Source organism: Typopeltis vanoorti, chromosome 1 (genome assembly GCF_054136105.1).
Source record: "Typopeltis vanoorti isolate ZY-2024b chromosome 1, IOZ_Tvanoo_1.0, whole genome shotgun sequence".
Classification (NCBI taxonomy): Eukaryota; Metazoa; Arthropoda; class Arachnida; order Uropygi; family Thelyphonidae; genus Typopeltis; species Typopeltis vanoorti.
In genome coordinates this window covers 109,476,314-109,503,559 of record NC_143549.1, presented here as the reverse complement: position 1 = coordinate 109,503,559, position 27,246 = coordinate 109,476,314, and the positions used below count along the sequence as shown (strand labels likewise).

At 37.0% G+C, this 27,246-nt stretch overlaps 1 protein-coding gene across 1 annotated transcript in view; it reads left to right on the top strand.

Annotated features, from left to right (window-relative positions):
- LOC150110306 (glyoxylate reductase/hydroxypyruvate reductase-like) overlaps positions 1 to 27,246 on the top strand; it is a 207,802-nt gene that overhangs the window by 57,978 nt on the left and 122,578 nt on the right. Inside the window, exon 5 of the mRNA XM_090392751.1 lies at positions 16,805 to 16,896. Within this exon, the coding sequence (XP_090248877.1) occupies positions 16,805 to 16,896 (92 nt within the window). The remainder of the gene's footprint in view (positions 1 to 16,804; positions 16,897 to 27,246) is intronic.

Genomic DNA, 27,246 nt, shown 5'->3' with positions numbered 1-27,246 from the left:
TCAGCCATGTTTGTTGAAGTTAGGATTGTGTTTGTTGGCTGTTTACTGATTCTAAAAAATCTCTGCAACTTCTGAAGACTTATAAAGCAAATGACTCAAAACTGCATTTTCTGGTTTCTTTCATCTGATTCTGTGTGTATTGCATGGGATGTCAACAAACATGGTCGGAGACTTAAACCACTCATTCTCTGAATATTGACCAATGAATTCCATGGTCCTATCACCATCCATGCAAAAAAAATCCACTTCTCATTCTCCTACTGATCATTGCCTTTGGCATCTTCCAGGGATAACCTCTTGTTCCTTTCCCCTTGTTCTGCTATATGCAAAATCTTCCCTAGTTTAGTTCTTTAAATACCTCTCTACAGTTTAAATGTATTGATCATGTCACCCCTTTGTCTGGTATCCACCAAACTCTGTAGATTACCTGCCCTTATTCTGCCCCATAACTAACAGTCTACAGTCCTGATATCATTTCGGTTATCCACTTCTATGCCTTCTTCAAGGTTTATTTATCCTCTTCAAATCCCAGTAACCAGAGCATACAAGATTTGTTCTTCTTAAGAATCCCTAAAACAAGAATTGGAAATTATCAAAGAAAACAGCCTTACTAAATGGATATAATCCAATGATGACCCAAAATATAATCAACCACTCTCCTATAAAGCAACCCAGACAAGAAGCTCATAGGACTCCTATACCATATATTAAAGGCATCACTGAACATGTGTCAAAAATTATGAAAAATAACTCATTGCTATCTATAAACCCATCAACCAAATTCATAACCTGCTACCTTCTCCAAGAGACAAACTCTCACCACTGATGCTACCTGGTGTATACAGAGTACAGTGTTTGTGCAACTTGTCTTACTATGAACAAACAGGAAGATCCGTAATTAATTGCATCTCTGAATATCATCCATCTTATCAAAATTCACAAATCTGGCCTTGCACAACATGGAATTGAAAATGCTAACCACAGGATCCAATGACAAAATGCTAAGCTGCTACATATATCCATATATAAGCATCAATGTTTATACAAAGAAAATGCTGAAGTCCTATATCATAGACCTAATCTCAATCGGAACGACACCTCATTACACCAAAAGTTTGGGAAATTGTTATCCTCAATTGTATTAAATAAATTTTATCTCATGCATATATATATATCTTATTTTGCTCGCTGTTTGTACTGATGATGTCTTACGATATGTAAGAGAAATATTTACATCATAAATTTAAATTTATTTTACTGTGGCATATGTGTTATTCTGTAATTAACTATCTTAATAGACTGATTAACTTCAGTCTTAACTTAACTTCAAATTAACTTCAAATTTTGTATGCCCTTTTATGCAGCAAGAAGCTGAAGCAGCCTTAAAGGAATTAAAGCCTGGTAAGGCCCCTGGTTTTGATAATATTCATCCAGAATTTTTGATTAATCTGGGAAGAAATGCAAGATTATGATTAACTAATTCTATACTGATATTCTTACAACTGGTAAACTTCCCACTATTTTTAAAAAAGCAAAATTACTTTCAGTTTTAACACCCAAACCGGCCAGGACATATATATATACATCCAGATAAATCTGGATACGATTCTGTAATAACACTTCAATACCAAGTATAAGAAGTGCAAGTTGCTCTCACTATTTCATCCACCTCAGCTGGTAGAGAGGTTAAAGCCTGGTAAGCCTAATCATAAACCGGAAAGTTACTGACCTATTACCCTCCTCAGTTGTTGTTATAAACTCTTTGAAAGACTTATTTATAATAGAATAAGCTCCACATATTTTTAAATATGTCCCAATAGAACAAGCTGGCTTCAGATCAAATCGTGGGTGTTGTAACCAGGTTCTCTCTTTAGTAACTCACATGGAAGCTGGTTTTCAAAAAAGTTTAAAAACATCAGCAGCATTTATTGATTTGTAAGCAGCCTTTGACACCGTCTGGAGACAAGCCCTTCTATATTATTCTAAAATTATCCCATGTAAAACAATAGTCCATATCATTAACAATATGCTAACAGATAGAAGATTTATCGTGGCTATAGGTAATAAAACTAGCAGCGAAAGGAAGTTAAATAATGGATTGCCACAGGGATCTGTTTTATCTCACTTATTGTTCTATAATAAATTTAGTTTAATCCTTTATCCAAGTGTGAGCAAACAAAGTTTGCACCTGAAAGTATCTTCAGGACTGGGGTAAGGTAGTACAACACCGGGCAACTCGTTGCAAAGATGGAGCAAGCTAACATCACTCCTATCTCAGTATCTCCCATAATACAAAACACATCTCCTTGCGGACATGTATAATGTTATGCATTAAGGGAAGGGCCACCACCCAGACTAGTTTCGACCTTTATTGAGGTCTCTTCAGTGGGAGCCAGGCCCAAGTGGAGATACCAGCCAGAAGTATTAGCAAGGTCATCTCTACCTAGCTGATCTTCCCATCACTACATCAAGAAAATTTTGCTATGCCAACGATATAGCAATAAATACAGCATAAATGCATAAGTCACACAGAAGAAATTCTAAAAGCTGACTAAACTATACTGGATGAATATTTTGATAGATGGGCATGCAAAATTTGTTTAAATAGGAGCAAAACAGTAATATCTTGTTTTCATCTAAATAATAACTTGGCAGTGGAACTAAAGATTGAACTGAACAACACTCTACTTCCATATAATAAATTCCCTAAGTACTTGGGAGTCACAGTTGACTGTTCTCTCACTCTCAGGCAACATCTTTCAAACTTAGCATACAAACTAAGGACATGTAATAATATTCTACAGAGACTCTGTGGCACTACCTTGGGTTCAAGAGCCTCTACTCTTCGGACAACAGTCCCTGCTTTGGTATTCTCAAGTGCTGAATATTGTGCTCCTGTGTGGCTAAATAGACCTCACACAAGGATTATCGATTCTCAATTGAATAATACCTTAAGATTAATTACAGACTCTATTAGATCGACTCCAACATATTGGTTAACTCTTTTAGCAAGCATTATCCCTACAGAACTACATAGATTGAATTCTTTAGTCCATGAATTTCAAAAAATTGTTGGTAATCCAAACCTACCCATTCATCAGGATCTCCCAACTCTTAACGTCAGTAGATTGAAATCTCGTCATCTATCAGTACGAGCAGCAGAAGAACTAGTGCTAAATAATTTTAATCCTTTATCAAAGTGGGAGGAAACATGGAAGGAAAATACGAAACGTTTGCATAACATCTTTAAAGGTGATCAAATCATTACAGGATCGGATCTACTTCGCAAAACCTGGACAATACTAAATAGGATTCGGACAAACCATGGCCTATTTGGAGATACTCTCTATAAATGGAACAGGCAGTCATCTCCACCATGTGACTGTGGTGCTCCACAACAGACTATGCAACATATTGTAAAATAATGCACTTTCCATGCTTATCAGAATGACTGGAATGACTTTTTACTAGCGGCTCCTGAATCTGTGATCTGGATTACAAACTTAGATCTGAATTTATAATGATATATATGTTTTTTTTCTTATTATAACATATTAAGACATTTACTTTTAACTTTTATTTATTTTATTTTTATTTTCCAACTCCTTGGATTAGATCTATGTTTTCCTTCAAAGTTTTTAACTTAAAATATTTTAAATTCTTCAATCCTGTTAATATATAATGACATCATAATTCTCTTTTTTTAACATCATGTTTTTTGCCATGAGCTATGTATGTGTATAGACTGATTAAAAAGGAGACAGAAAAAAAGTAGTTATTCAGAGAATGCAAAGAAATTGACAATCTTCAAAAGAATAACTATAAAAAGCATACCAGTTAATTTGGAAATCAACAAAGCCTTTCTCGTAAGAGCTTGATAATTGAAGATAAGGATGGGAAAAAAAATTACTGATGCTGAAAAGAGCTATTTTAAGAGAACTGCTATAAAAGAGCTATTTTAAGAGAGCTGTCATAAAAGAGCTAAAAAGAGCTATTTTAGGATCAAAACAAGAAAAACAGCAAGAATTGACAATATCCCATAAACCTGCAGGAAGAGGGAACCTGTTGTTGTTAATGCACTTCACAAAGTTTACCAGCAAGTGTGAAACACTTAAAATCTGGCCAAGCCAAAATACTGCCTTAAAGCTATTTTTATTCTAGAAAGAGGAAACAGCAAAAAATGCATTAATTTTAGGACGGTTTAGCTTTATCAGCTAAAATATGTAAAATATTTTTAGTCATCTTACTTGTGAATTGAACCAAAAGGAATTCAGTTTATCAGACTTTCAAGCTAGATTTAGAAATAATAGGAGTATGATATACTACACAAGGTGTGGTATGATGAACTATGTGTATGACAAGGGGACCTCCTAGATGAGTCTGATTTCATAGGGATAATATGTTATAATAGGATATATAATACATATAATAATATTAGTGAAATATATATAGAAAATAATAATACCATAATTTTATTGATCTGTAGAAAGTTTGATTTTGTTTGGCAGATGGCAATTGGAAAATTGTATAGCATTATGAATAGATAGCAAAATAATATGATTGATTGAATCTTTGTATTCATTTTCTGAAATGATGTTGAAATCAGGGGAACACAGCATCACGTTTCCAATAGAGTATGGAATGAGAAAAGAGTGCAAGTTATCACCAGTGTTATTTAACTACAATACTTCCTCAAAGATGTCTGAAGCTCTGGAGAATTGCAATATTAGAGTGACAGTAGGAAGAAGAATATACCATCTAAAGTTTGCTGATGATATTGATCTCTTTGCAGAAAATAAATTAGATCTTCAGGAAATCACCATAAAGTTAATTCATAGGTGTAATGGCCTGTTGTGGTCTCATTCCAGTTTTTCTTGGTCATCCATTACTTCTGTATCCTCCAACTGGTTGGTATCAGAGTATTTTTGGGGGGGGGGGTAGTCTTGAACTGTCCATTCTTTCAAGTTCACGACTATCCAAAAAAATACTATGCATTCATATACTTTGTCCAACACTGACTCTATTTTTAGTTCTTTACATATTTCTGTGCTTTTTGTACCATAGAGTATAGCCTACTATCCTTTCAGGAATTTCATTTCTCCAGTTTCTATTCTTTTTTCTTCTGCAGTTTTCATAGTCCATAATTCACTTTCATACAGTAGAGAAGGTCTTGCCAAAACTTTATAAACTCTTACTCTTGTATGCTTTTGAACTTGGTTAGGTTTGATCAATATTATTAATCTTCAGTAAGTTTGAAATTTTGATATCTCAGCTTCTTTTGTGTATGATTCAGCATGTTTCTTCTAAAATTTTATTCTCAGTCATGTTTTTACTTCTAACTGGAGATGGTCCTTTAAAAGCTGTGATTTTTGTTTTGTCTGGTGATATTTGCACTCAAAATTCATTAGCAATATGTTTAAAGGAGTATATTGATCTCTGAAGTTCATCTTCACTTCTTGCTATGATTATCTGGTCATCTGCAAACGAAAGAGTATTAAATATAGGTTCAAAATCCAGTTAAAATGCTGGTTTTATATTTTTCTTCCATTTCTTTACTATTTTATCTATATAGAGATTAAATAAGATTTGTGACATTGGACATCTTTGATGGACTCCTCTTTTTATTCATTTCCATTTTGTAACTTTTTCATTGATTCTTACAGCTATTTGGTTGTTTTGATGCATGTTAGTGATTGCAGCAAACAGCTGATTTGGGAATGTTTCCATTCTTGAGTATGGTCCACAGTTTGTTCCTTAAACTGTGGATTCGAACCCCACGGCGGGATTCGAATCTGCAGGCCTCTTGACTGGAGAGCGGACACACTAACCACTCAGCCAGCCAGGCTGGCCTATTAATCCTAATTCCCCATGGATTCAAAGACTAATCTAGGAGGTCCTTTTGTCATACACAGCTCATCATACCAAACCTAAAGCACACTCAAATTCTTGCAGACACCACCTTCTCAGGCAAGGCATTCCAATCATTCACAACTCTACTCACACTCTCCATATACAAATTCCAGGGATGACCTCTGGTTCTCTCCTGATGTCCCACCATTTTCTGTAAAACCTCAACATTGATCCTGTAACAACCACTTACTAACTTGTAGGTCTCTATCGTATCACCCCCCCCCTCCTCCTCCTCCTCCTCCTATCCATTAGACTCTGTAAATTGCATCTTCTCAACTTTTCCTCATATTCAATATTCTAGAATTCAGAAACTAACTTAGTCAGTGACATCTGGATTCTTTCCAAAATCTCTTTGTCCTTTTGAAAACCAAGACCAAATCTGTGCAAAGTAGTCCATTTATGGCCTAATCAGAGCCTTATACAACGGAACAAGAATCGCTATACTTCTACAAGTCAGTGTCCTCTGCATCATTCCCAGAATTTGTTGTGTTGTCCTTGGAATTTTGGCAATGTCCTCTAAATTTTGGATCCTTATCTAGTATCACCCCAAGATCTCTTATTTCCTCCACCTCCAACAATATGTCCCCAAACTAGCATAATTTCTACATCCCATCTTTGTTTCCCAAATTTTAAAACCTTACATTTTTCACCATTGAACTGGAGTCCCCATACACTCAATCTATTCAAGTCTTCTTGTAAGGCAACCTCTACTCTTCACAGTTAGTCCCAACTTTGCATCATCTGCAAACAACTGAATATCCCATCCAAATATTTGCCAATATCATTAATATACAAGATAAACCTCAATGGCCCTAAAACATACCCAATACACAACTTGCTGACACCTGTCAGATAACCAGTATCCTATCCAATGCCCTAATCCCGGGGTCTTCAACGCATGGCCCATGGAACACTTTGTCGTGGCCTGCCGGCCATTTTGAAAAAATAACTACTTAACATTAAAACACAATTTAATGTTAAGTAAAAAATAATGAAGCCTGCCGGCCACTAAGCTATACTGCAGTATTTAGAATTGTAAGATGCTTTCCAGACTCACAAGGAATGCTGTGCATTTGATACTTTACATAAAATCCTATAAAAAATAAATATTAAATAGACATGCTTCTTCAGCCATCTACCAGTGCCAAGTGGTACTTAAGTACTAACGTCGCAGGTAGATGGCTGAAGCAGTAGTTCATTCGAGTGTGCTGTCTAGTGCCTTCCAGATACATCTCGAAGGTTCTTGATACTTCGTTATTTTCATATAAATACAAGTCATCCACAGTCAGTCGTGAACAGTGTGATATTCGTGTATAAGCACACGCAGGTTCGTCATGTCAGCCATAGCCTATTGTGGTTTTATATTACCAGACTTTTTTCATGCTCAACACAGTCAAGCTTTTGACTGTGTTGAGCATGTGAAACTGTGGGAAGTAATGAAAAGAATGGGTTTTCCTCAACACGCTATCAGGTTGATAGCCAACTTGCATAAGGAGCAGAAGCCACAGTAAGAACAGGTGTTAGATTGACTGACTGGCTTCAAGTTGGAAAAGGAGTTAGACAAGGATGTTTACTTTCTCCTCACTTCTTTAGTATATATGCAGAGGACATCATGCGTGAAGTATTGGATGAGCTCAGGACAGGAATTATGATAGGAGGTAGATTGATCAGTAATCTGAGGTACGCTGATGATACAGTACTACTTTGTAATGACATGGAAGAACTAGGACTAATTCTTGACAAAGTTAACAAGATCAGTAATAACAGAGGACTTCAACTCAATTCTAGCAAGACAAAGATCATGGTTCTCAAAGGAAAAACAAACAGAGAAGCTCTTGAGAAACAAATGTATTTTAATGGGGAAAGAATTGAGCAAGTCAGCAAGTTTGAGTACCTGGGAGCCATTATTAATGTGAAGAATTGGTGTTCAGAAGATATCAGAAAAAGGTTAGGAATAGCTAAAACAACAGTCAGAGACCTGTCTAAAATCTGGAAGGATGGATCTATCTCCATGGGAACAAAGTTGAGGATTTTAGATGCAGTTGTTTTTTCCATCAGCGACTTATGGATGCGAGACTTGAAACCTAAAGAAGTCAGATAAGAAACAGATATCTGTTTTTGAGATGTGGTGTTACAGAAGGATGTTGAGGATATCATACACTGAAAGGCATGCAAATGAATGGGTGTTAGAAACGATTAGTAGAACTTTAAGGCTCCTTAAGGATATTGACAGAAGAAAGTTAAAATATTTTGGACACATAGAAAGGATGGAAGGAGGATTTCTCAGAACAGTAATAGAAGGTAAAGTTCCTGGAAAAAGAGGCAGGGGTAGACCATCAATGAGATGGATGGATGGATAGTGCATGTGGAGTGACTGATCTTCAGAGAGTTGAGGCTGCCAGAAGGGCAAACAACAGGACTACATGGCGAGGCCGTGTGGAACATCATCAAGCATTGGAGTGACCATACGGCATCTGTAGATGCCCAGTGAACACAGACAGACAGACTTTTTTTTTCATTAATGTGAGACATATTCAGTGGATAATAACTGTTACACAGCCATTTTGGGTCATTTTTTGGGTTCACCTTCCATCACTATGGCATCTATGAGTAAAAAGCGTAAATCAGGTGATTCTTTTCAGGTTTTTATTGAAAAGTGGACAAATTTGTACTTTTTTGTACCAATCGACGATAAGCCAGTGTGTTTAATTTGTCGTGAGTCAGTGCCAGTATCAAAAGAATACAATATAAATCGACACTATGAGACAAAGCATGCGTCCAATTTCGATCACCTTCAAGGGCAGCTTCATGTGAACAAAGTGAACCATCTCCAAATTGATTTAAAATGCCAGCAGGGTACGTTTTAAAAGGCAGAGGGAAAAGAGCGAATCATGCGTCAAAGTAAGTTATGTAATAGCTGAAAAAATTTCTAAAAAATCAAAAGCCTTCTTTGATGGCAAGTTTTGAGTGTCTCATCACTGCTGGGGATATTCTGTGCCCAAATAATAAGGAAGCATTTAAAAAACCGAGTTTGTCTGGAGTAACTGTAGCATGACATGTCGAAGAACTTGCCAGTGACATTGAAGGAACTTTAAAAAAAAAACGGTCATCTGAATTGACGCCTTATTCATTTGCTTTAGATGTGAAGGACACAGTACAACTGGCTATCTTTGTCCGTGGCATTGATCAACAATTCAATGTGACAGAAGAACTGCTAGCACTTGTACCTATGAAGGGAACGATGAAAGGCACTGATATTCTTGAAGCCACCAAGAAAACACTCCAGCGTTTCGCCTTCAGCTTAACCAACCTCGAGGGTGTGGTAACTGATGGTGCCCCTGCTATGGTGGGAAGGAACGAAGGGTTTTGTTGCGCTGCTATGGAAAGAACCGGAACTAGAAGGAAAAGATTTCATCCATTACCACTGTTTAATCCAGCAGAATTTGTATGCAAAAACTATTGGATTTGAGAATGTCATGAAAGTTATTGTGACTGTTGTCAACATTATTAGGGCAAGAGGATTGAATCATCATCAGTTCCAAGAGTTTTTGACCCAAACGTGCAAAGCAAAACATGGCGAGGTGGTTTATTATAGTGATGTGCATTGGTTGAGCAGAGGGAATGTTCTTAAAAGAGTCTTTGACTTAAGGAGCGAAATAAGCAGTTCATGCAAACCAGGGGAATCTGAATTGCAGAATTTAACGATCCGAAGTGGATGATAGACTTTGCCTTTGTGACCGACATCTCATTGCATATGAATGACCTAAATACACTGCTAAAATTCAAAGATCAACTGGTGCACACTCTGTTTGATCACATCCAAGCTTTTGTGGCCAAGCTCAAACTTTGGGAGGCACAACTCGCAAAAATAAGACAACTCATTTTCATCTGCTCGCTGAGTTGAACCGTTCGTCTCTTGATGAATACGCTACAAAATTAGCCGTGTTGCAAAGTGAGCACGAAGAGAGATTTTGTGATTTTCATAACCAACTCTTTAGATTTATTTTATTATTATTATTATTATTATTATTATTAAACAAGACCTCATGGAGTCAAAGACTCATCTAGGAGGTCCTTTTATCTCACACACATCTCATCATACCGGGTCTTAAACACATTCAAACTCCTTGCAGACACCACACTCTCAGGCAAGGCATTCCAATCATTCACAACTCTGCACGAAAAAAACCTGCCTCTCACTCCCCTACTCACACCCTCTTTATACAGTTTCCAGGGATGACCTCTGGTTCTCCCCTGATCTCCCACTATTTTCTTTATTTTCTTTTTTCTTTATTTTCTTTACTTTCTATATACTATTTTCTTTAGATTTCTTTAGTCTTCTTTAGATTTATTTTCAATGCCATTCAGTGTCAATGCTGCTGAAATGCCAGACTCTGTGCAAATGGAGCTGCTTGAACTCCAAAACAACTCTTCTTTGAGAGAAAAATTATTCCATGTGCCCTTGCTTACATTTTACAAAGACTACATTTCTGAGGATGCATTCCCTAATTTTTGCCGGCATGCTTTGAAGATGTGCGCTTTGTTAGGAAGCACATACAGTGGTGCCTTGTAGTTCGTATTTAATTCGTTCCAGAAACCCGTTTGAAGTCTGAATCAAGATTTTACATAAGAAATAATGGAAAGCAAAATAATCCGTTCCCATATCCAAAAAATTTCAATAATTTTTTTATCTATTTTAGATTTTATTAATGTTAATAACTTAGAAAAAATTAAACAAAATAATCTTATTTATTTTATTAATTTTAATTATTACAACATAAAAATAACAGTGAAGAATATTTTTTTAATATAAAATTCACAAAGACGAAAATAATGCTTCCATTGTTAAGTGTCTTCTTTCTGCTTCTTAGCTGGAGTTGAGAATGCTGATTCACATTCTCTTTTTTCTGCAGAGAAGAATCTATCTACTGTTGTTTGGCGCTGACGATTTTCTTTGATATTTTTAAAATAACCCATCATGTTTTCATCGAATAAGTTGATATTTGGTCATTACTGTGTTATTAGGGTGCCATTTTTCCACAATAGCTTGTGTTCTAACCCAAACAGAGAACAATTCTTGAAGGTCGGCATTGGAAATGCATCCTTCTCTTCCATAAAAATTTCTTTTTCCACTTCTTTTTGTTGTTGATCATGAAGATGTTGAAGTTCTTCTGTGCTGAGTTCGGTTTTATGAACATCTATTAACTCCTCTGCATCCTCATCACTCACCTCTAATCCCATAGCTTTATCCAAAGACACAATTTCATTTACAACAGACTCTTCTTCACAGCTTACTGCTTCACTGACTGAAATACAATCTGGCCAGAGTTTTTTCCAAGCAGAATTCATTGTTTTAATAGAAACTTTCCATGCCTTATCGACGATCCTTAAGCAATGAAGAATCTCGTAATGCTCTTTCCAAAATTCTTTAAGAGTCAGTTCTGTGGCATTGGTTATTTCAAAGCACTTTTGAAACATAGCCTTAATATACAATTTTTTTGAAGTTTGAAATCACTTGCTGGTCCATGGGTTGTATGATAGAAGTGGTATTGGGTGGCAAAAACTTTATCTTGATGAAACTGTATTCACCAACTAAATCATCCTCTAAATTTGAGGGATGAGCAGGAGCATTGTCCATCATTGGAAATCATAGATTTTTTTTTTTCAGTAAGATAAGCTTTTACAGTGGAAGCAAATCTTGATAAATTCACTCAGTGAAAAACTCTCTGGTAGCCCACGCTTTTGTGTTGGCCCTCCACTTAATACCGGATTTGCTCTTTATGACGTTGTTCTTTTTAAAAACGCATGGATTTTCAGAATGGTAAACGATCAAAGACTTTATTTTACAGTCTCCACTAGCATTACCACAAAGCAGCAAAGTAATTCTATCTTTCATAAGTTTATATCCTGGTGCTGTCTTTTCTTCTTTTGTGATATAGGTTCTTTTGGACATTTTTTTCCAAAAAAACCTGTTTCATCGCAATTAAAACCTGTTGAGATACAAATCCCTCACTCCTTAAAGGTTTTTACAAATTTGTCCGCTTCTTCTACATCTGCACTCGCAGCCTCTCTGTGCATGACAACACTATGGACCCCGGTTCGTTTTTTGAATTTATCGAACCAGCCTCTACTTCCTTTAAACTCCCCATTTTCAGTACTGGTCTCAGGTGTGCATTTCTTAAGTTCACTGTGCAGATGTTTGACTTTCTCACAAATAATTCTCTCAGTAATAACGTCACCACGTAATCATTTCTCGTTTATCCACATTAAAAGGAGTTTTTCCATCTCTTCAATAACATGTGATCTCCTGGATGTCAATGTTGTCATTTGCTGCTTTTATTGCTTCCTTATTCTTAAGAATGCTACTTATCATTGACTTTGACATATTAAAACATCGTCTCCAGATCCATCAAACGTGCACAGCTTTCATGTTTCATGATAATTTCTTTTTTCATCTCAATTGTCGATACTGCAACTTTTCTTTTAGGTTTTGTTCTTTCTACATTATTGGATGCCGTGGGCAATTAAAAAAATGCCAAAAACAGTTAAAAATTCTCTACACAAACGTATTGCGCAATTAATAGGCTGTGTAGTAAGGGACAACGCACTGTGGACTGAGACAGACACACACTGCGCAGGCACGGGGAAGTGAGTGAGGGAAATTAGTGGGGGAGAAGCATGCGCAATGGTGTGCCAAAACTGTCTAATGCTATATGACTCTGAGTTCCTGGACTATAGTTCAAACTTAGAAATGGCGTTCGAACTGCGAATCAAATTTCTTGTGTTCTCAAGCGTTTGAACTCTGGAATGTTTGAAGTTAGAAGCGTTCGAAGTACGAGGCACCACTGTACTTATGTGAGCAGTTCTTCTCCAGAATGAAGCATGTGAAATATAAGACAAGAACTCAGATTATGGACTAACATCTTGAGAATACCCTGCGCATAGTGACTTCCAACATTGATGCCAACATCGACAAGCTGGTCAAGGAAAAACATTGCCAAGTTGTCCATTGACATTGTAAAAAAAATGAATGTTTTTCTTCATTAAATTATCTTTTTTCAAGTATTGGTTGTATTTACTTATCATGAACTTGACTTCTACCTACGCTCTTAAAGCTCAATTTGTTTATTTTTATAGGATTTTATGTAACGTATCAAATGTACAGTTCTAAATACAATTCTTACAATTTTAAATACCGCAGTATAGCTTAGTGGCCTGCAGGCTTCATTGAAATTTTTAATGCAACCTGCACTGTCTGAAAGGTTGAATACCCTGCTCTAATCTAATTATTATTATTATTATTACTCCAAGACCCCATGGAGTCAAAGACTAATCTAGGAGGTCCTTTTACCAAACACACATCTCATCATACCGTGCTTTAAACACACTCAAATTCTCTGCAGGCACCACAATCTCAGGTAAGGCATTCCAATCATTCACAACTTTGCATGAAAAAAACCTGCTTCTCACTCCTCCTACTCACACCCTCCTTATACAGCTTCCAGGGATGACCTCTGGTTCTCCCCTGATCTCCCACTATTTTCTGTAGAACCTCTCCTGCATTGATCCTATAACAACCACTTGTAGGTCTCTATCATATCTCCTCCTCCTCCTCCTCCTCCTGTCCACCAGACTCTGCAAGTTGCATCTTCTCATCTTTCCTCATACTCGACATTCCAGAGGTTAGAAACTATCTTAGTCAGTCGCCTCTGGACCCTCTCCAATATCTCTCTTCATCCTTCTGAAAACTAGGTGACCAAATCTGGGCACAATAGTACATGTGTGGCCTAATCAAAGCCTTATACAATGGAACAAGAATCTCCCTACTTCTACAAGTCAGTGTCCTGTGCATCATTCCCAGAAGCCTTTGTGTTGTCTTCTCAATTTTGGCGATGTATCCTCTAAATTTTAGATCCTTATCTAAAATTATTATTTTAGTAATCTACTTACTTATTGTAATAAGTAAGTAGATTACTAAAACATGACCTCCCTTTAGCAAATCCATGCTGTCCAATGATAATACCATTGTTGTCAACCCAATTATGGATCCTAGTTCTCACAAGCTTCTCCAACAACTTAACCACAATACCTGACACACAGATACGCCTATAGTTTGATGCTTGAGTTTGATCACCTCCTTTATGAAGTGGCACAATCTTTCCCTCCTTCCACTCCTTAGGAAATTCACTGAGTACAAGACTCATATTAAAAAAATATGTCAAGGCAGGTGTCAACTCCTTGGCACATTCCTTCAGAATACGTGGTGATATATTATCAAGTCCCACAGCCTTATTATCATCTAGTGTACTCAACTCCCCATACACCTCTTGCTCACTTACAGTTAGTCTCTCCTCCCCATCATCAACTGCTCTCAATCTTCCATGAAGTCACATTCACAAGATTGAAAGATCTTTATGAACTTCTCATTAAGTATCTCCACCACACATTCTGCAACAGCTGTCTTTATGCCATTTTCTCCAATCAATGTCATCTTTCCATTATTGTTCTTTCTTTTTCTGGCTTCATATCCAACCCCCATCTGCTCCAGTTTGACTATCAACTATTCATGCAATAATCTATCGAAAGCATTTGCAAAAATCTAACCTTCTCCTCTGTCAAGTAAAGCCATCACCTTATTGTAATAAGTAAGTAGATTACTAAAACATGACCTCCCCTTTAGCAAATTCATGTGATCCATCAATATTGTTCATGGACAGCACGAATTTGTTGATAATGACATTGTTGTCAACCCAATTCTGGATCCTGGTTCTCACAAGCCTCTCCAACACATTAACTACAACATCTGATATCCACAGATAGGCCTATAATTTGTTGCTTGAGTTCTATCACCTCCTTTATAAAGCTGCACAAGCTTGTCCTTCTACTTTTTTGGAACTCGATCCAGTGCAAGACTCATTAAAAAAATATGTCAAAGCAGATGTCAGCTCCCTGGCACATTCCTTCAGAATACGTGGTGATATATTATCAAGTCTCCCAGCCTTATTAACATCAAATTTGCTCAATTTCCTCATATACCTCTTGCTCACTTATAGTAGTCAGTCTTGCCTCCTCATCATCATCAACTGCTCTCAAACTCTCCATGATGTCACATTCACAAGAATGAAAGACTTTTATGAACTGCTCATTAAGTATCTCCACTATATCTTATGCAGTGGTTGTTCTTATACCAATTTACCATTTTCTTATAGCAATGCCTATTTCATCCGTATCGAATGCTAAATCTCTTCATTCATCCCTTTCACATCCACCTTATTTAACCTTCTGACCCTTGGAATACATTTAGACATTGCTTCTACTAGACAGTTCTTGAATATCCCCTAAGCTGCAATGATCTCCTTTCCAGCTAACTCCTAGCTCCACCTTGTAGTTCCACATATACCCTTTTCTCACAGAGGTCCTCACACTGCTGGCAACCATAGAGTTAATCACTTCATGGTCACTCACCAACTGGTGAGTGATTTGACAATTATATTTATAATTATATCCTCTGATGAGATGATCAAATAAAAAAAAATAAATAAATCCTCATGTGCCTTCTGTTACATACTGTCTGAAGTAGTTGTCCCTCAAAAACTCATTTCCTTCACTTTCATTTACTATTTCATCATCCCAGTCTATATTGCTATAATTAAAATCACCCATAATGATCACCCTTTTCTTATTGCCTGGCTAGTTTGAATATACATTTCATGATCACTACCATCCACAATACCAGGTCTATTACAACATCCGACTAAAAGAATTTTATTCTATTCACTTCTATCTCATACCAGACTGCCTCAAAACCACTGGCTCTATTTCCCTCTTGCATCTCTACTTTTTATGGTCATAACTCTTTCTCTATTATCAGTAGCACTCCCTCCCTCTTTTTACCTTTCTATCTTCATGAAACACATCATACCCCTTCCATCTCTGTTCTTGTCAGAATGTTATCTTCATCCAACCATGTTTAACTTATTCCAACAATCCTTGGGTGAACAGACTCAATTAATGCAACCATTTCATTTGCTTGTTTCTTTCATTTCTATCATTTTTATACAAACATAGCAGATCATTCGTGGATCTATAGCTAGTTCTGCTGATACCACTTATTTGATGTGACATCTTCATATTTAACTTGAGTCATTTCTTTTTCTTCTTATTGATGTTAGAACCTTCAAGTCCTATCTTAGTGTACACAAACTACTTATTTGTTTTGATTGGTTTCCCTATTTATAATTGTAAAATCATAAATAAACAATGATGATGAGTATTGTAAGAAAAGAATGGGGGAGGAGGGTCTCCCACAGTGAGATACCTGGCAATGCAAGTATAAGCTCAAATTTGGTCCCCAGGATTTGAAGGGTATAAATTAACCATGGAAAGGGTGCAGAGGCAGATAACAAAGATGATATTAGGACTGTCCAGCGTTAGTTATGAGGGTAGGCTGAGGGAATATCGATTGCCGAGTTTGGTAGATAGAAGAAGGAGAGGTGGTATGATTAAAACTTTTGAACTGTTATGAGGTAGTCGTGGGGTTGACAGTGGGGAATTCTTTCGCTTGGCGAAACAGAATGAGAACAAGGGGCCGCTCCTCAAAGTTATGAAAGGAAGTTGTAAGTAAGAGGGTAGGGAGTGGTTTCTTTGCATGGAGGATGGTTGAACTGTGGAATGCATTGCCTCATAGTGGTGAGTCCAAACGGTCATCAGTAGGTTCAAGGAGTGGTATGATAGACTGTTTTCTAGAGTGGATCTCCCACGATGAGGATTGTGATTCCATGGAGACCTAAATCATAATAATAATAATAATAATATAAACCTTAAAAGTATAGTTTATTCCAGGTTTATTTTGATAGCAAGTGCAATATGAAAAATCTTTTCTTTTATATATTAGTGGTGAGTGGAAATATGCTTGGAGTCCACTTTGGCTTTGTGGTCAAGGCCTGAAAGATGCTGTTGTTGGTATTGTGGGAATGGGACAGATAGGTAAGAGACTAAAATATTCAGTTTATTATATATATATATATATATATAAGTGTTTTCAGGTCTGATGCAACTTGTGGTAAAGGTGGAATAAGCTCTGATCACTTGCCTTAGTATCTCCCATAATGCAAAAGCACATCTTCTTGCAGACATGTATGATGCTATGCATTAAGGGAGGGGGCCACTGCCTAGACTGGTTTTGACCTTTATTGAGGTGCTGTTTAAGTAAAGCCATCTCTAAAAGTTAGGCAATCCCCCAGACCACTCCCTATGAGCCACCAAAGGATTGTCCGACTCATCATTGTTCCACTCAGTGACAGGGTCTTGCCGTCATCAAGAAGAACTTCTGAGAATTGGCTCTACCCAGTGGCAGACTCACCTCACCACCAGACAGAGCCATAATCTCAGCAGTGGTGCCACTCAGAGACAGGCAAAAACCCACCCCAAGCAGAGTCTCTCATGCCTCAAGGAAAGGGACCACCTCTGCACAAAAGCACATCAGTGGGAGCCAGACCCACCAACTATACGAGTCACCACAAGGTGCTTTGACCTTATTAAATAAAAATCTCAGGATGAGAGAAAGATGTAGAAAGTTTTTTACCTTGGGTATAAAATATACGTTAAAGATACCAAGCAATTTTATAAACTTGGTTTTTATCCTTTTTTCCCAAGTAAGCAAACAAGCAAGTAAGCCAAGTTTGCACCTGAAGTATTTTCAGGTCTGAGGCAACTTGTGGTAAAGGTGGAATAAGCTCTGATCACTTGCCTTAGTATCTCCCAAAATGCAAAGCACATCTTCTTACAGACATGTATGATGCTATGCATTAAGGGAGGGGCCACTGCCCAGACCGGTTTCGACCTTTATTGAGGTGCTGTTTAAGTAAAGACCTCTCTAAAAATTAGGGAATCCCCCGGGCACTCCCTATGAGTGACTGAAGGATTGTTCCACTCAGTGACAGGCTCATGCTGTCACCAAGAATTCTCAGCATTGCCTCTACCCAGTGGCAGGCTCACTCCACCACCAGACAAAGCCATAATCTCAGCGGTGGTGCCACTTAGAGACAAGCAAAAACCCACCCCAAGCAGTCTCTCATGCCTCAAGGAAAGGGACCATTTCTGCGCAAAAGCACATCAGTGGGAGCCAGACCCAGAGCTGCCAACTATACGAGTGGCCACAAGGTGCTTTGACCTTATTAAATAAAAATCTCAGGATGAGAGAAAGATGTAGAAAGACCTAAAAATACTTCAGGCACAAACTTGGCTTATCTGCTTGTTTTTTTACTTGGGAAGAAAGGATTAAAACCAAGTTTATAAAATTGCTTGGTATCTTTAATGTATAGTATACCCAAGGTAAAAAAACTTTCTACATATATATATATATTAGGATAACCAAGTTATTTTATAAACTTGGTTATTTTAACTCCTAATCCCAAGTATGCAAACAATTAAGTTTGCACCTGAAACAAAGTTCAAGTCTAAAGATGATACAACACCAGGGCAACTCCTTGTAAAGGTGGTTAAAGCTCTGATCACTATTCTTAGTATTTTCCCATAATGTAAAGCACATCTCACTAGAAGATATATACTGCAATGCATTATGGATGGGGTCACTACCCAGACTGGTTTCAACCTTTTTTGAGGTTTCCTCAGCGAGTAGCTAGACCCTAAATACCAAGGTTATAGTAATACGGAGCCTTATCAACTTTACCTATAGAAGTTGCAACAAGGTGTTTTTATTTTTAATAAAAATCTCTGGAGGAGATATAGATGTAATAAAATTTTTACCTTGGGGATATTGTATATTAGGACAAGCAAGTTATTTTATAAACTTGGTTTTTATAATCTTGCCCTGGTGTTGTATCATCTTTAGACTTGAACTTTGTTTCAGGCACAAACTTAATTGTTTGCATGCTTGGGATTAGGAGTTAAAATAACCAAGTTTATAAAATAACTTGGTTATCCTAATATACAATATCCCCAAGGTAAAATTTTTATTACATCTATATTCTCCTCCAGAGATTTTTATTAAAAATAAAAACACCTTGTTGCAACTTCTATAGGTAAAGTTGATAAGGCTCCGTATTACTATAACCTTTTTAATGTCTTTTCCCAGTTTATAAAATAACTTGGTTATCCTAATATACAATATCTCCAAGGTAAAAATTTTATTATATATATATATATATATATATACATACACACACACACACGGTCATCCGTCAACTTACGTTCAGGTTCCGTTTTATCCGGCAGGATGTAAGTCGATACATTAAATCAAAAGAGTTATAGGGGTTAATGACTTAACCGTAATAAATATGCTGTCGTTTTAATTTTTAAACTTTGTTATAAACTACTGTGTGTTATTGCCACTATTAAGCAGGAGAATAATCACCTAACTCTTTAGGAGAACTTTCTCTGAGTTGAATTATGTTGTCATCATTCACTTCAAGATTCAGATTGTTTGCTACTACTACAAACTTCCAAAATCATGCACAAACCTTTTTTAATGTCTTTTTCCATAGCCACTCATACATTGAGAGGTCACCTCATCCCAAGCCACAGCAATATTCTTAATAGCATGATAAATATTGAATGTTTTCCAGAATTGCAGGAGAGTCTGGTCATTTCCTTCAGTAGCAGAAATGGCTTGTGAAAAAGTTCTCTGTAGATAATAAGCCTTAAAACGTCAAGAAGTCTGCGATTCATCGGTTGAATCAATGAAGCAGTGTTTGGAGGGAGAAACATGACCTTGAACTTGGTGAAGATCAAGTATGACCTGGAGTATTGTCTAGAATTAATAAAATTTTAAATTCTACATTTTCTTTCACACAATAACTTTCCATTTCACTTGCATAATAGTTAATTAAGGTATCCTCAAACAATTTTTGAGTCATCCACGACTTCTTAATGCTCTGATAAGCAATTGGGAGTATGCTTCCTAATGTTTCGAAGATTCGTGGATTCTCACTGTGCCATATCATAAATGGTTTCAGTTTATATCCAGCCACATTACCCGTAACAGAATTGTAATATAGGCATTAACAGCTTTGAAACTAGGTATAGATTTTAGCTTTTTTTGGATGAATGTCTGCTTGGGCATTTTTTTTTCCGAGACAAGGACATCCCATTCATATTAAATATTTGCCTGCGGCAAATAATTTTCCTCCGTAATAATTTTATCCAATTTTTCCACAAGCTCCTTGGCAGCCTTCTCAAGCACTTGCAGATTCCCATACATTTTCACATTATGCAGCGCAAAACGCTGCTTGAATCTCATGAATCTCAGAAGAAGCGTTGAATTCGTAGTGATAATCGGGTTCTGCTTTCTCCTTCAACATGTTGAAGAGACTTAGTGCCTTAGCGGTTATAGTCACAGTGCTATGGGCTATGTGCTTTTGGTTCAGGTCCTCTTCAAAGGTCCTTTGAAGGTTATTCTACAGTGAGGATCATTTTTCAAAATGGTCGTCACTGTAGAATGAGACCATCGAAGTCATGTGCGATCGCATGGACGGGCTTACCAGCTTCGTATAACTTGCAACTTCATTTCAAGATCAATTACTCACCTCTTTTTCTGTGATTCTTTACTAGGTTTTATGATTGTGTGTGTGTGTGTGTGTGTGTGTATAATGGGCCATATTTCACAAAACATCGAAATAATTAACAATAAATACACAAATAACCCATTTCTCAAACACAAAATCAACAGAGGAACTGTTGAAGACATGACGACTGCCGAGGGAAGTTGCCTCTGAAAGCTCTGTTGCAACTGTGCATGCTTTACCTTATACTCACTTGGGTCTTGTTCAAAAGTATAGCCGAAAGTGTTATTTATTCTCTTATGGAATCACATACATATCTTCGAGAGGACGTAACTCGAACAGAAGTAAGTCAAGGGATGACCGTATATATATTTCTTCTTATTCTCTCCCTCCTCTTTTACTTTGCGGTGTCGAGGATTTTTCTATTTACTCAACTGCTTCCGTATCCAGGATAAGGTAGTTATCCCTATGCTTCCAATGTGTCCTATGTCTGTAGCTGCGCATGTTTACTGGCAGGTTTGCCTGTTCTGCAGTATGAAAAACACAAGTTTCTGGGTGAAAAAAACCCTCTACCTTCATATGAGACCAGCTAATTCAACTTTAGTTGAAAGAGACCAGATAAAAGTTCCTCACATTATTTATATATATATATATATATATATATATATACATTTTTAGCAATGTATCTTTTCTTAATCATATAGTCTGTCCTGTTTGAGTATCCACTTAAAGTCTAATTGCCATTGATGAAGGCAAAGACATATCATTGCAGGGCCTCATTGTCCCTTGTAATACTCAATAAACTATTGACTCAAATTCAGTTTCTACACACCAATCTCAAGAAATGTTTCACTCATCAACCACTCCCCATTCAAAAAACCTGCTTCTTGTTACTCTGGTTGCATCCTTCTTATAAAACTTCCAGCAATTGCCTCTTGTTCTATCCCTGTTTCCCTATACTCCATGAAAAATTTCTTCCATTTTAATCTAGTACTTTCATGAACTTATATCTCAATAATATCACCTCTCCTTATTCTATCCAACCGACTTTGCAAATAGCATTCCCTCAGTCTGTCGTCATACTTAACATTCCAGAGATCTGACTCCACCTTACTCTTCTCTAGATTTATCCCAAAATGCTTTCATCTCTTTGAAAACCTAGTAATCAAATCTGCATTCAGATATGTTTTCTGTGATTGCTATTTCATGCCTTATTTATCTTTACCATGCCTTGCATTTGCCATCTGTTTAAAAGATAACTAATTGAAATTTGACATACAAAATTTTTTATATACTAGTGAATTTAGAGATAAAGCATCTCACCCCTCCTTCCAGACTAATTTTTAGAACAAATACCTGAGAAAATATTGCCATCCAGTGAGCCAATTTCTCTTCTTGGCCTTGTCTACACCAGGGCTAAGAAGAGAAATGTCAAACTAAACTACTGAATAACTACAATGGTATATGTTATGGAGCAAACAGATTTATTAACAAAAAAATATTACCCATATATATATATATATATACAGGGTGTTCGGAATAAATTTGACAGTTTCGTAAGGAAAAAGAAAATCTTCTTTGTATCTATTAAATTTAATGAATTGACAAAAAAACATTACAGGCAGAGTTAATTACAATACTATCAACAAGATTTACTCAAAATAACCACCATTAGCATCGATCACAGCTTCAATTCTGCTTCGGAACCTCGAACAAGCTGATGCTACAGTCTCCCTGGGAAGGGCCGCAAAAACTGTTTTAATTTTATCCATTAACTGGGCTTTTGTATTACTGGAAGTGCGATTGGTGTATTTTTCAACTGCGCTCCATACAAAATAATCCATGGGGTTAAGGTCTGGGGAGTTTGAAGGCCAAACATTTGGACTGGTGAAGTCATAGAAATTTTCAGACAACCATTTTTGACTTTTCCCAGAGGTTTGGCAAGGGGCCGAATCCTGCTGCCATATATACGGCCTACCATTGGCTACCCTTGTTATCCAGGGCTTGACTACAGTTAGCAACTCCACGAACAAAGCCCGAATTCCAATGCCAGGGTTCTTCAACACCTGTTCCTGCAGATTTGCGAGGAATTCTGCTGTACGAACGCAATCAGATCGTCTGCTAGGGATCTTTCTTCTTGCTACATCCTCGTAGTCACCATTGCAAGTCTCTAGTTCATGCCTGATTGTTTTTACTGTATTCAGGGAGCATTGGGCAGCAGTCGTAATATCCTTATTTTGATGGCGGGCACGAATCATCATGATACAAGTTATTCTCTTCCATGATTCAGGTGGGTTCCAGCTATCCATCCTTTCTGACATCTTGTATATGAATGAAGAAGGGTCCAAACTTTTAAATGAAGAGAAGTGTGTGTTAATACATGTAACTTACGGAAAAATATAATTAATTATAAATATGTCAAATTTATCCCGAACACCCTGTATATATATATATATATATATATATATATATATATGGGTAATATTTTTTATCTGCATAAATAAAATAAAATAATATATATATATATATATATATATTATTTTATTTTTATGGGGTGCTTAAGGGTCAAAGCTGTATAACTGAGAGGAGACCTCCACATAGCCTTTAAAGGAATGCGGAGAACCGACCTGGGCTTCTGACCTAATGTCCAATCCTCACCTTCTCATGGTGCACCCTCTTGGGTATCTACTTGAATACTGAACGAACGAGGAGGATGGGCTGGCAATTTGGGATTTAGCCGACCAAATTGTATTCTTATTGGTTAAACCAAAATAAAAAATGATGGTACAACATGACAAAATTTCATGCCGGCTGGGGCGTCGCCCGGTTAAACAAGGCCCCATTGTTTTCGCCAGGGAACCAGGGTGAACAGCGAAAAGTCAGCTACTGGAACAAATCTGAAAATACACCTGAACTCAACATCACCAGAGTTAAAGATCGGTACTATCAACATAAGATGCCTCAATGGCAAAGAAATAGAGCTAGCTGAGGAATTAGATAAGTACCACATTGACATTATAGGGGTGACTGAAACAAAAAAGACAAAAACTGGTGAGATCTTTCTGAGCAATAAATTCAAAATGTTATATTCAGGCAATGACAATCAAGGAAAAGAAGGAGTAGCCATAATATTCAACACATAATACGAGGATAATCTTCTTAAATGACAGTCAGTCTCAAGTAGAGTAATGTGGACAAATATGAGAATGGGGAACTGGACAATGAGACTTATTTGTGCCTATGGTCCCACAAAAGGTTCTACTAAGGTAGAAGTGGAGGAATTTTTTGAGGCTTTAAATTTTTTGAGGCTTTAGAAAAAGTAACTGACACAATGAAAAAGGAAAAGTTGGTCCTTGTTGGGGATCTAAATAGCAGAGTAGGAAATGATTGTGAGACATACAAAAATATTTTGGGAAAATTTGGAGAAATAATGGCAAATATCTGTTGGATTTCTGCTCAGGACATGGACATGGTTATTACTAACACCATGTTCCACATAAAAACATGCACAAATTCACATGGAGAGAAGTGGCTCCATGTGATCAAGGAAAAGAAGACACAGTCAATGAGACATTTCAATAAGAAAAGTCTCATTGACTGTGTTATTGTTGATAGTGATGTTTTCTCCCTGGTGCAAGACACCCGAGTGTATAGAGGATTTGAAATTGGAAGTGATCACTATTTAGTCTTGAGCAGGATAAAATTGAATTTCATATTGAAAAGAATGATATGTAAGAAAGTTTTAAAGCGAATAAAAGTTGAACAGCTCTTAAATGTGAACTGTAGACTAAAATACACAAAGATTATTGAAGAAAAAATGAAAGAGTTTGAGAACAGGAATCAAACCTTGGAGATTCAGTGGCAAGCCTTGAAAAAAGCACTGATTGATTCAGCTAGAGAGGCATGTGGTGAAGTTGTCTGCAAGGATAGAAAAATCAGAACTCCATGGTGGATACAGGAAGTTAAAGCAGCAGTGAAGGAAAAGAAGAAAGCATATCAAAAGTTTCTGGCAAATAAGTCAGCTTGTGCTCTTAGAGAATGCAGAGACAGATGCAAGAATGCTAAACACTGTGTATAACTACTTAAACAAAAGTCATGGGAGGACTTTGGCAAGAATATAGAAAATAAATATCAAGAAGGTGGCAAAATATTCTGGAGGTTGTTGAAGAAGCTTAGGAATGAAGGAAAGAGTGCTGTAAAAGGAGTTAGAGATGATAAAGGTGACTTGAAAACAGTAGAAAAAGATATCCTTGAAGTATGGAGTAATTACTTTGAAAAACTGCTAAATGAAACAAGCAGTGATGACAGCACAGTGGCAAAAAACACTGACCAGGCATGCAGTAAGGAATACATATCCATAATTGAAGTAGAAAAAGCCATCAAAGGCTTGAAATGTGGAAAGGCAGCAGGAGTAGATGATATTCGACCAGAAATGCTGAGGTATGGTGGTATAAGTCTTACAGTGGCTGCACTGCATATAGTTCAGAAAGCCTGGACAGAGGGACGGATTCCCGATGATTGGAGTAGAGCTCTCGTAGTACCCATATACAAAAAAGGGAAATAAAACAATGTGATAATTACAGAGGTATTTGTCTACTGAGTGTTCTTGGCAAGATCTATGCAAGTATACTTGAGAAACGGTTGAGAAGAATTGTGGAAGAAAAACTTGGTGAAGAAAAAGCTGGATTCAGGCCAAATAGAGGCTGTCAGGATCAGATCTTCACTTTTTTCGATTTGGAAAAGGCATATGACAAGGTACCAAGAGAGAAGCTATTCAATACACTGCAGTTATATGGTGTCAATGGGGCATTGTATCAAGCAATACTTAGTCTGTATTTGAGTTGTAAGTCAACAGTTAGAATTGAAGGAAGTATAGGAAGATAGTTTAATGTTAAATCTGGTGTGAGACAAGGATGTACATTATCCCCTCTGTTATTCATTATCTATATGGATCACATTATGAAGGAAAGTGGCATTAAACATGATATCAAAATTGGAGATGTTAATGTCAGCTCTTTGCTTTATGCAGATGACGTTATACTTCTAAATAAATCTGCTACAAGTCTGCAAGATTCTCTGATTAAATTGAATAGCTGTTGTAATAGATATATTATGAAGGTCAGCAATAAAAAGACAAAGACAATGAAAATAGGCAGAATCATTGAAATTGTTGTCAACTGTGTTGTGAATGGAGAACTTGTGGAACAAATAAAACATTTCAGCTACTTAGGAACGATTTTTAGTGAAGATGGTAAATTAAATATAGAAATAGACAACAGAATCAGTAAAGCTGGTATGGTAGGAAGTCAATTTAATAAATTCATATGGAATAAGAGAGAAATTAGTCGGAACACTAAATTAGCTCTATACAAGACAGTGTTCAAACCAGTTTTAACTTATGGATCTGAGAGCTGGGTCAGAAGTAAAACACTTGACCAAAGACTAGCGACCGCAGATATGAGAGTCCTGAGAAAGATTGGAGGCAGGCATGAACAGATGACATCAATGGCAATATCACATTAAAAACGAGGATATTAGGAAAGAACTTGACATTGTCAACATCCAGAAATGTGTTAGCAGAGCTAATCTCAGGTGGTATGGTCACTTAAACAGAAATGGGCGAAGAAAGATTAGCAAAACAAGTGTTCTCTGCCAGATTGGCAGCAAAACGACCCAGAGGAAGACCAAAATATAGGTGGATTGATACGGTACAAAGTACCTTAAACTATAGAAATATAAGATCTGATAATGTTGGAGTCTTGACAAGTAACAGACTGATTTGGAGGAAAATTGTAAATAGGAAGTTAATAATGATGTAATTTTTTTTTCATGTAGTACTATCATATCCTGTACACCCCTTGAGGGTACGTGGCAGGAATTTGATGATGATGATTATTATTATGGGCTACTCCTGGGAGTCCTTAGGCTCTTCGAGGGAGGCCCTAAACATCATGTCCACACAACTATAAGACATTCTCACAGTGTTTATCATACCTTGCCTTGAACTCACTCACCATTATAGCACCCACAACAGACTCTAGTAGCTTATTTGGCTCATTTTCCACTCTAAAAGTAAAGAACCCAGCTCTAACACCCTTGCTAACCACACTCTTGCCCAGCTTCCATAGGTGGCCCCTAGTTCTCCTACCACTAGTCCTGATCTCAAAAATATCCTCTGAATTAATCCTATAGAAACCCTTTAGCAATTTTAATGTGTCAATCATATCTCCCATTTTCCACCTATCAACTAATTTCCCACAAATACTTCAACCCACAAATCTTCAACCTGTTCTCATAAAGTTCATTCCATAGACCTGCTATCATCTTGGTCACTCGCTTCTGGATCCTCTCCACCTCCTCCCCATCAAGAAGAAACCTAGGTGACAAATCTGGGCACAGTAGTCGAGATGAGGTCTTATCAAGGCTCGATACAGAGGTACAATAACTTGCTTGTCTCTGCTCATCAAAGTATTTTTCACATTCCAAGTGAGTTGATGAGCTGATTTAGCTACTTTTGCAATGTGCCCTCCTAAACTTCATCTCCCTATCCACCAATGTAGTAAACTGCTGCTAATCTTTTCACCCCAAAATGCATAACCTTACATTTTGTCACATTAAATTGACATCCATTCTCCTTAGCCCAGAACTCCAATCTATCCAAGTCATCCTGCAATATTTTGACATCTTCTGCACTCACTATTGCCCTACCCAACTTTGCATCATCAGCGAACACATGAACCATGCCTCTTAGATCCTTCCCTATATTGTTAATGAACAAATTAAACAGCAGTGGTCCAAGAACAGAACCCTGCGG